General features: G+C 32.4%; 2 protein-coding genes across 4 annotated transcripts in view; both read left to right on the top strand.

Moving 5' to 3' along the window:
- On the top strand, positions 1,045-8,042 carry LOC109360677 (ubiquinone biosynthesis monooxygenase COQ6, mitochondrial-like). 2 transcript variants are annotated; one of them, XM_019605722.1, is made up of 11 exons: positions 1,045-1,125; positions 1,167-1,182; positions 1,270-1,378; positions 2,288-2,387; positions 3,419-3,562; positions 4,648-4,706; positions 5,196-5,263; positions 5,353-5,404; positions 5,991-6,161; positions 6,321-6,920; positions 7,586-8,042. In XM_019605722.1, the coding sequence occupies exons 2-11, from the start codon at positions 1,175-1,177 to the stop codon at positions 7,799-7,801; spliced, it is 1,527 nt and encodes a 508-aa protein (XP_019461267.1). In that variant the 5' UTR covers positions 1,045-1,125; positions 1,167-1,174; the 3' UTR covers positions 7,802-8,042. The 2 variants fall into 2 exon arrangements, with proteins under 2 accessions (XP_019461267.1, XP_019461268.1); XM_019605723.1 differs by lacking the exons at positions 1,045-1,125; positions 1,167-1,182; positions 1,270-1,378 and having other exon boundaries at positions 2,372-2,391.
- Positions 9,168-9,953, top strand: part of LOC109359114 (uncharacterized WD repeat-containing protein C2A9.03-like) — a 5,902-nt gene continuing 5,116 nt past the window's right edge. The window contains exons 1-3 of one of the 2 annotated variants that reach the window (XM_019603644.1): positions 9,197-9,223; positions 9,260-9,356; positions 9,452-9,619. In XM_019603644.1, the coding sequence (XP_019459189.1) occupies positions 9,207-9,223; positions 9,260-9,356; positions 9,452-9,619 (282 nt within the window). In that variant the 5' untranslated portion in view covers positions 9,197-9,206. Of the gene's footprint in view, positions 9,357-9,451; positions 9,620-9,953 lie in introns of both variants that reach the window. The other variant, XM_019603643.1, reaches the window with a different exon arrangement.

The following is a 9,953-nucleotide window of genomic DNA, read 5'->3' as shown; positions in this document are numbered from 1 at the left end:
TTTCATCTTTCTATAAAAATATTTTTTAAAATAAACAAAATAGCACACATATCACATTTTGACTGGCTAAAGGAGATAAGTTATCTCCTGATACGAGGAGATATATTATTCTCTTATTATTAATCCTTATTGTTATTCTTTATGGAGATTTCCCGTACTCGTTACGACTAAGAATATCATAGTTTGAAAATTTTAAAATGATGTTACGTTATTGAGATTTTTATCTCACTATGTTTGAGTTTTGTGACATTCTAGGTGAGGTGTCTAACGAGATTGAACTTAAACTATGTTGAAGATCCACTATAATAAATACTACATTAATTGTGTATAATTATTTATACTGCCAACACATATCATTTATACTCTAATTCCTTGCGAAAAATACCTAGGTTGTATATAGAATTTTATGTTGGCTACCCTTAATTATAGATGACAAAATGAACATTGTTCATAAGTATGTTGGCCCCACATTTTTTACCCGCAGAACATATAAACTTTGTCTATTCTAGTTTAGCTTTGCTTGTTTGCCCAAATACATTTCTATGAGGTAACATTCACCGCCAGTGGGCATAATTTAAGAAAAAAGAAAAAAATCAAATAAATTATAATATAATGTAATTTTTAATACATAAAAAACTATGGTATGATATGATTTGTCCAACTTGATATAAAATATCAAAATATTTATTAATTTTTCTCTTAGTTAATTTCTTTTTATTTTTTAATTAACTACTAATTTCCATGGGCTGTCCACATGTCATTAACCATTAATATTATTTAAGAAGACATTAAATTTTGTCTGTTAATATTATTTAGGAAGAACATTAAAAATTGTCCATTAATATTATTTAAGGACATTAAATTTTGTCTGTTAACCTCCAACAATAGTAAAACAATCTCTACCCTTATATATTGTTTAAGCTGTGTCATCGTCTTTCTCTTCTTCACATCCATCACCTCACCGTTTTCCTTCGCCGTCGTCTCTTTTCCCTTTAACTTTGTCACTCTCACCGTCCTCCGTTCTCAAACCCTAATCCCTCCGCGCCTATCGCCACCGTGAACTCCTCCGCCACAATTCCTTACAAAAAAGTTAACTTTCTTCAATTCCATTCCATGGTTTGAATTACTGTTCTATCCTTTCTAACCTAACCTGTTTGTTTCCACTCTTCACAAAATGAACAGGTATATATATATATATGGTTTTCTATTTTCTCTTATTTATTTATTAATTAATTTGTAATTTTATATCTCTTTGTTTTTGTGTTACAGAGTGATAAAGAAGACTATTTCAAATGTCTGTGCATTGAAAATTCAAAGGAAATCTTTTTGTACTGAGATTGTCAAAGCTGCTGGTTCCACTGATGGACAATTTATCAATGTAAGGAAATTAATAACTAAATGCTTTTTTGTTACATTCGATTTTACGAGAATGTTGCATTAGACGAGTGAATGTACTTAACAGATACGATAGGATTATGAATTAATGTATTAGATAGATTTTGATAGAGTTGAGGTAATTGTAAAATGTAGCATTAGTTATATGTGAAACCATTAAAAAGTTCTAGAGTTACATGGTTTATCTATGAACATGATTTATGATTCGGCATTCTGATATCTTTGATCTATGTAGCTGACATTCACTTTAATGGGGAAAGACTTGGTTGTTGTTTTATTCTATCATTTCAATTTACTACTTTAGAGTTACATGTTGATACAATATTAAGAACTTGCATAATATAAATGGATTTGATTTGACAGAACAAGTTAGGGAAGTTGTTTTTGCAATGGAATTCTAAGAATTTAGGTTTTGGAACCTTCAAAGTTAAGTAACATATTTTGATCACATGGGTTTGATTCTTGTATTTCCAACTTAAAACGTCTATGCAGAGTTTCTAAACTAATCATTTGACATGGATATAGTGAAGGTTGTAATTTGTAACTGTATCGGTATCACTACATAAGATAACTCTACAACTTTTCTCTAGGGATTTGGGGTGGGTTATAAGCTTTTAACATATTTTTAATTTCTGATTTGTAATTTTTCTTGTTGTAGTTTACTCATCTTACACTGGGTTGATAAATGGGATTATTGTGATTAATGACTCGGTGCTCAGCTTCTTCTTAATCATTGTCCATTGTCTTCATTTGTTCTGTACTCTTTTCATGTCTTTTTGTATTTCATATTATATTATTATAATGGTAATTTGTTTTTAAAATAAATTATTTGCCCATAAAATAGCTCAATAGCCAATGAAACTGCACAATTGATATTCTTGAAGTTTTGTAGGAGCATGAGAAAAAGCAGACAAGTAGCAACAATATTCAACAATACGATGTTGCTATTGTCGGAGGTGGAATGGTTGGCATGGCTTTAGCTTGTTTCTTGGGTAGGTAATAATCTTGTGTATATTTTCGAGTCACTTTTAGACTGCAATATTTTGTACCTTGCTCTATGGCCTATAATTTATGTGCAGGGATTGTTGTAGGTTTTCTTCAGCAAACATATTTAGCTAATCATGATGTCACCAGAGTTGAATCTTTTGTCAATCTGCTCCTTCCCCCCTTTCTTCCTAGGGCACCAAACCAGGGAAAAAGTCTCACTTTTTATTTGGGATGAACTGATCTCTGATCTAGATCCCTAAAATTTGAATTGAAGATTTCTGAAAATTAAAAATCTCTGAGAATCTATTTGATTATTATTACATAGTTTAATTTGAATTCTACCTACTTGGGTACTTCCTTCATGGATTTGTATCACCTTTTAAGACCAGTTTGAGTATGTCCCCAACAACATCATGTGCTCTGCTAGGATGGCTGCTATAACCACTTTTTCATTAAAATCAGACGAAGCAGTCAATTCTGTCATTAATAAAATGAATGGTTAGCTTTGACCTTTGAGGATAGTATCTAAATGTGGCTTAATCACCCGAAAAATTCGGCATTTGATAATCATGATGATAACTTCATTTTTTATCAAAGAGAGCCTTGGAGTATGTTTTTATCAGATACTCTATTTGTTTGCAATCATTTAAAAAGATTATGGCCCTACCCCATTCAATTATAGTTCCTGAGGCTACCTATCAAATTTGAAACTTGTAGGTCTTATTTGCACATATCTATGTACAATTTGTGTTTATGGTTTCACTCTTCAATATATCTTTGTTCAATTACTTTTGTCTCTGCTTGCTATCCCTAAAATTTTGTCTGAATCAGGTTAACAATGATAGTGGTGATAAAAATAAGCTTTGGAGTTTGAAAGAAAAGAGCTGGATATAGTGAAAAATAAGTCAAACGCACAATGAAAACAAATAGTTGTCTTATTTTTTAGGATGGTGCTGATAATTATTACTTATGTGCCATGAAACTTTTGAAGCCACTAATCTGGTGAGTTATTTTCTTAATTATTTTGTTCTTCCAGCAAGTATGCCTTTGACGAAGCAGTTGAGTGTTGCAATTATTGATAGCAATCCTGCCCTGGGTAGTGGCTTGTGCATCAAGAAGGATGACCCCCCTGATCCAAGGGTCAGTACAGTAACTCCTGCGTCCATATCGTTTCTCCAAGGTATCCAACTATTTAGGTTTGTTATTTTCATTACTGTAGTTTCAAATTCTCTCTCTCTTTAGGATAGGTAAAATAAAATCTAATTGGAGAGAAAGGGGGAAGTATAATTATTAAGAGGAGATATGCTACTTGCGAAACATATGAAATATGTCCACACGAGAAATATGGGGGGAAATTAAGAATATAGCATGGTTGCTGCTAAGTCCTTCTACATGCTAGAAATGGCATAGCAACTCCACTAAAACAGCCATGAATGTAAGACCTAAGTGAAACTACAGTCATTCATTCAAAATGACAACATAACTATTTGAAAAACAGTGGGCATACATTTAATATCATTCATTCAAAATGACAACAAAATACAAACAAAACAACTAATATATATATATATATATATATATGATAAACTAAACTTCAATATATCTCTGCATAATCTATAATCATAAAAAACTAATTAAGGTACCCATGAAATACAACATTCAACTTTGGACACTGAAACCATAAATGTCAAATCATGAAAGGGTGTAGGATTGTTCACATTTAAATAGCACTCCTCTTCCTCCTTTTGGTAATTGAGCAAAGGTCATATTGGATTATTTTGGCACAACTATGTGTATACGCGAGAAATGAATCTTCCATCCTCAAACAAAATTGTTGAAAAATACATAACACTATCTGTACTCTTGGCTTACAGTAGATACACTGTTTTTCAAGTCACTCACACAGTATTAGTCTCATCTATTAGACAATCAATTACTTCACTAAGCCTATATCACTGTCAACTTATCACGGACATAGAGTTGGTGTGCCAAAGTAGTGGCATGATTTTCCCCCTCTAATCCTGTCTCTTTGCATGTAGTGGTTTACTTAGAAAGTCTTTATAAAATGAATGTAACTAAGGCTTGGTTTGTAATGGTGAGTGCCCTTTCTTCAACATATGACATTTTATTTTTTTGAGTTTAAAGTCTTTGCTTAGGTTATATGAATGGAATTGGAGTATCAAGGATACTAGGATTTATGCTTCTGTAATAAGGATGAAAACATATGTTTCACTTTGTGACTTTTCATACCTGGTCTATTTCCAGATGCTGGTGCTTGGAAATATGTTGAACAAAATAGACATGCATATTTTGATAAAATGCAGGTATATCCTTTCTCCCAACCCCATTCATTATAGTGATTTAAAAATATTACTTATTTTATGATGAATATGCAAAGTTTTTAGGAATTTAAGTCCCACAAATAGCAAACACACTATTTCTTCACATGTATTTGACATTTATACGTGTATGATACTGTACGGCTACTTATCTAAAAAGTATCTATTATTTTTAACTTATTAAAAGAAATTATCTGATAAGTGTCCGATACGGACATATGTCTGACGTGGACACAGATTATTTTGAAGTATCCATGCTTCATTGGTGTTAAGTGCTCTATGTAACTTACTACACCTAGTGGGATAAGGTTTTCGTGGTTGTTGGCTGTAATAGTTTATTTATTTCCCAATTTTAGCATCTTAACTCACTTACACAAGTGCCTTTTTATTGCTTCTTTCCTTAATGCAGTAAACTCCTTGTGCCCTATGGATGCCTTTTTTCCTTTGACTTAAAGAATTCTTATCTCTCTGCAGGTCTGGGATTATACTGGTTTGGGGTATGCTAGATATGATGCAAGAGATGTAAATAAAGACTTTCTAGGGTAAGGGTAGAGTAGAATACATTATGCTGAAGTAAATCTCTTAGAAAAACGGCTTCTGTATTGCTAATTGCAAAATATTTATCATTCAGGTGTGTGGCAGAGAATAAAGTTCTCCATAGTGCCTTATTGTCTTGCATAAAGGTATAAATTCACATTTTTTATCTGTGATATGCAATATGTAACTGCTTGGTTGGTAATTTGACGAGCATTCAGTTCCTTGGACGATGTCCCTAATTGAAGCTTTTTTACATTATTCATAACTTGAAACTGTTAAGAGGGTTGCTCATCCTCTGTTCTGCAGTTCTCTTCTCCTCTAAAACATTATTCTTGTGTAAACAATGATGAGTTTTTACTCTTAGATAAAATGGATTTACAACAACTGGAAAGTCTCCGATTTCTATATTGTCTCCACATGTGTTATACTGTACTAAAATACTCTCCAAATAGTAAGTTTGCTAATACTAGAGCTAGTGTAAAATGAGGAATAGATGTAATACTTTCCATATCCTTGGATGTGATGGAAATTCTATATAATCATGTTTCAATTGTTCAAATTTATGTTTTAAAGTCAGGACAATAAAGTCACTAAATCTAGGTATTTGTTGGCTGATTCCATATTTTTTCCTTCCATAGATTACTTTTGGTATATCTTCGTTATCTATGGGTAGAATTTGTTATTAAATGCATGATACTTGCATTGCATTGACAACTACAAACTTATTGACAGGATTCTGATTTGAAGAAAACAATCTATCCGTTGAGGCTAACTTCAATGACTTTGAATCCAAGCTCTACGTCTATGGTGGATGTAAGTGTTGCATCCAAAGAATCATCTGCTCAAGGTCAAAGCGCAAAGCTGCAACTTAGTGATGGCAGTAGCATATATGCAAAGTTGGTGGTAATTTAAACTTAGCTTATGAATGTATTACATTGCTATGCTATAAATAGTGGTGAAATTATGCTAGTTTACATCTCTGAGACCAAGTAGTAGCTATCTTATTGTTATAATTTAATATGCAACAATTGGTGTCTAACCGCGTAGATGTTTGTTTTGAAGGTTGGGGCTGATGGAGGCAAATCACGAGTTAGGGAATTAGCAGGATTCAGAACAACAGGATGGAATTACTCTCAGAATGCAATCATCTGCACAGTAGAGCATGCTTCTGAAAACCGATATGCATGGCAACGGTTTCTACCAACAGGTCCAATTGCACTTCTACCCATGGGTGATAAGTTTAGCAATATTGTTTGGACCATGGAACCAACAGAGTCAAACAATTGCAAATCAATTACCGAGGAAGCTTTTCTGAAGGATGTAAATTCTGCCCTAGATTATGGATATGGACCTCATCCCACGTCAAGCTTATCACGAAACCGAGACATTTTGTCTTGGTTTAAAATGGATCAAACATTATCAGCTAATGAATTCTTTGAAATTCCTCCTAAAGTAGTAAGGTTGGCATCTGAAAGAATGGTGTTCCCTTTGTCTCTAAGGCATGCCAATTCCTATGCATCGAAACGTGTGGTTCTTATCGGAGATGCAGCTCACACCGTTCATCCTCTTGCTGGTCAAGGAGTTAATTTGGGCTTTGGAGATGCATATTCTCTTTCAAGAATTATTGCAGAGGGAATTGCTCTAGGCACTGATATCGGAGAGGTATGTTATGTTTCCAATGACCAATGCTATTGTCATGGTAATATAAAGATCAAATGCTAGCATATTTCATTTGACACTTTGTGAACTCTAAATGACTAAATGGGTCTATTATTTATGCAAGTTAGTGGAATATTTATTAATTATTAATTGGAAAACAATTAAAGGTTTTTGTTGTATAACAAGGGTATATCCTCTTACCCTATGGGTAAAAGGAACGGGAGCATATTTGTTGTCCCACACTTTGTACCACTCCATGTATCATGGGTTTATAATTGGTCAGAAAAATATTTAATAATTAAATTTTAACTTAAATATATTTTTTCTGACCAACATGCCTATGGGGCATAGAGTAACACAAAGTGTGGGACAGCAGATGTATACCCGTAAGGAACTAATCCCTTTCGGGGTGCGTGGAAGCCCCTCCCTACGAGTGTCGCTCCCAAAAATCGAACTATTGACCTGTTGATCTATCTAGGAATCTAATGAGGTCTTACACCACTAGACCAACTCTTTATCTGAAAAGTTAAAGGTTGGGGGATAAGATATATATACTAGTATTGCTTCTTTATTTAAGACAAGATATATAATATGATTTTTTGGATACTGCAACCTGCACACACATATAGAGAGTAATATGGTTCTTTCTTGTTTCTGTTACTTTATAGGTAAATTTGTTGAAGAAGTATGAAGCAGATAGAAAACCAGCAAATATTACAATGATGGCAATTCTTGATGGCCTCCAAAAAGCTTATTCAATTGATTTTGGACCCTTTAATTTTTTGCGAGCTGCAGCATTCAGTGGATCAAACTATATATCACCACTCAAAAGAAGTATCATTTCTTATGCTTCAGGGGAGCAGAAATTGCCACTTTTCTTATGAACAGAAAAATGGTTTAATGAAAACCATTTGCACTTGGTGAATCCTTTCATGTTATTGTCATGCATGGATCAAAATAAGTTATGCTTAGATGAAGATAATAGCCATGTTCATTTTATCTACCCTTGTAATATGTGCAAGAAAATTAAGTTTTATTTGACTCAGTTTAAATAAGGTGTAAACACTTTTAGAAAGGTGCTTTTATTCACAGTTAATATCAATGTTGTTAAAGTGAAACTAGTTAACAAATCAGAAAATATTTCAATATGTCATTGATAAATATGATACCTTTGATTAATGATTTTCCAATTTAATATCCTACTTGTAACTAAAGTCACTGATAAATACATTTTTTGGGATTAAAAATGAATTAAGAATTATATATAATTTTGGGATTAAAAATGAATTGAGAATTATATATAGGCAAGGCCACGTGGTGGAACCTCATGATGCCAGGCTTTGTCAACTTGTGTTGTGAGCCAAACATGTGGCCTTCATGGCAAATGCCAGCTAGTTGTCTATATACTTCTCGACTCTAGAAAAACTTTTATGAAGATACATGTAATATGTCATATGTGAAGACAAATATATTTTATAGTATTTAATGCTATTATTTAAGATTAAATTTAATTAAAATTAAAATATTAATATGTTATTAAGATCTTATTAATTGTCTCTATTTGGTTTAGTATATAGGAAAGTGTTCTCAACTCTAACTCTTAACCATTGCCTCAATGGGGACCACACTTCATTCTTTCTTCAAATTATCAATGAAAAGTGAAATACTAAATGAGCTAGGTAGGAGCATTTTGTATGATAAGTTTTTTTCTACCAAATAATTAAGCTAACATCATTTTTAGATAATCCCTAATTCTACATACGGTATGAAAAAAATGGAATATATGTGATTACAACGTGGTGATACACAAAATGGTGTACCATTTTCTTATATTGGTTAAGAAAAATAAATCTTTAATCTCTAAGGTCTGATTAGATCTTAGGATAATCAAAAAATCAAAAATTTAATTCTTGTGAACGACACTTATTAGAAGAGACTGTCACAAAACTCAAAAGTGATTAATTTCGTACATATAAAGTGAAGTATACCCTTGTTAATACTAAAAAATATATTTTACTGAATGTCACTTCATGTACCATTAACTTTGATTAACGGATAAAAAGGAGAATATTTTTTTCCAACCTTTTAATGTCACTCCATATACTATCAAGTATCAACTCTGAATGATTAAAAAATTTATTTAAATTAAATATTTTTTTAAACAATTATATTTCTTACACGAAGAGGGGCCCACTCCTCACCACTCTATAAATATAACTTATTTCTCTTCACACATTACTCTCTCTTTTCTCTCATTATTCAACAAGAAAAGAAGAAGAAGAAACTGCCATGGAGCACTTCAACAACAACAACGATCTTTTTGACTACGTTGTCGATGACCGTTACGACGTCGTTGAGTTCCAACACCAACACGACGCCGTTCCTTCATCGAACTTCGACTTTGATTCCGATTCTGAATTCGATGATGGTTTTGAAACGGTACACTCGCTTTGCAATTTTTCAATTATTAGTTTTTGTTAGAAGAATAGAGTGAAGTGTTTGAGATTGAATTTGATAATTATTGTTTGTAATAGAGTGCGTTGAAGAGTGATACATCAGCTATGGAAGCTAGAAATGGAAAAGATATACAAGGGATTCCATGGGAGAGCCTCAATAATAGTAGAATTCAGTCACGTGAGATTCGATTGAAGCATTACAAGAATTATGAGAACCTCTATTGCTCTCGCCAGAATCTCGATAAGGTTAATTTTTCTAACCTTAATTGAAAATTTACAGATTATGTTCTTGGTATCTCTCTCTTTGTAGGTGTGGCTATTTTTGGAAAGGTTTTCTTATTAAGTTGAAGATAATATTTATTGTTTTGATTTATTGTACTTTTATTATTGTAGAGTGAAAAAAAATATGGAGTGATTGTGGATTAGAATGAGAAGAAAATAATCGTGGAAGGGTATTACAGGATTTTTTTTAAATAACAAAATCTAAAATGATAGGATTGTCTAAAAAACAGAATATCACACTTATAAAGGAAAGAGAATAACATTTAAATAGAGATTACCTTCGAGATGAAGTCCTTTT

This window comes from Lupinus angustifolius, chromosome LG11 (assembly GCF_001865875.1).
Source record: "Lupinus angustifolius cultivar Tanjil chromosome LG11, LupAngTanjil_v1.0, whole genome shotgun sequence".
Taxonomy (NCBI): Eukaryota; Viridiplantae; Streptophyta; class Magnoliopsida; order Fabales; family Fabaceae; genus Lupinus; species Lupinus angustifolius.
Note: the sequence above shows the minus strand (reverse complement) of the source record. Positions and strands in the feature narration are given on the sequence as shown.

What these genes read in the sequence shown, in the direction of transcription:
- LOC109360677 (XM_019605722.1), top strand. An exon ending in GGCTTTAGCTTGTTTCTTGG is followed by an intron (nt 2,388 to 3,418) that starts GTAGGTAATAAT and finishes TTGTTCTTCCAG; the next exon opens with CAAGTATGCCTTTGACGAAG. An exon ending in CCTTATTGTCTTGCATAAAG is followed by an intron (nt 5,405 to 5,990) that starts GTATAAATTCAC and finishes ACTTATTGACAG; the next exon opens with GATTCTGATTTGAAGAAAAC.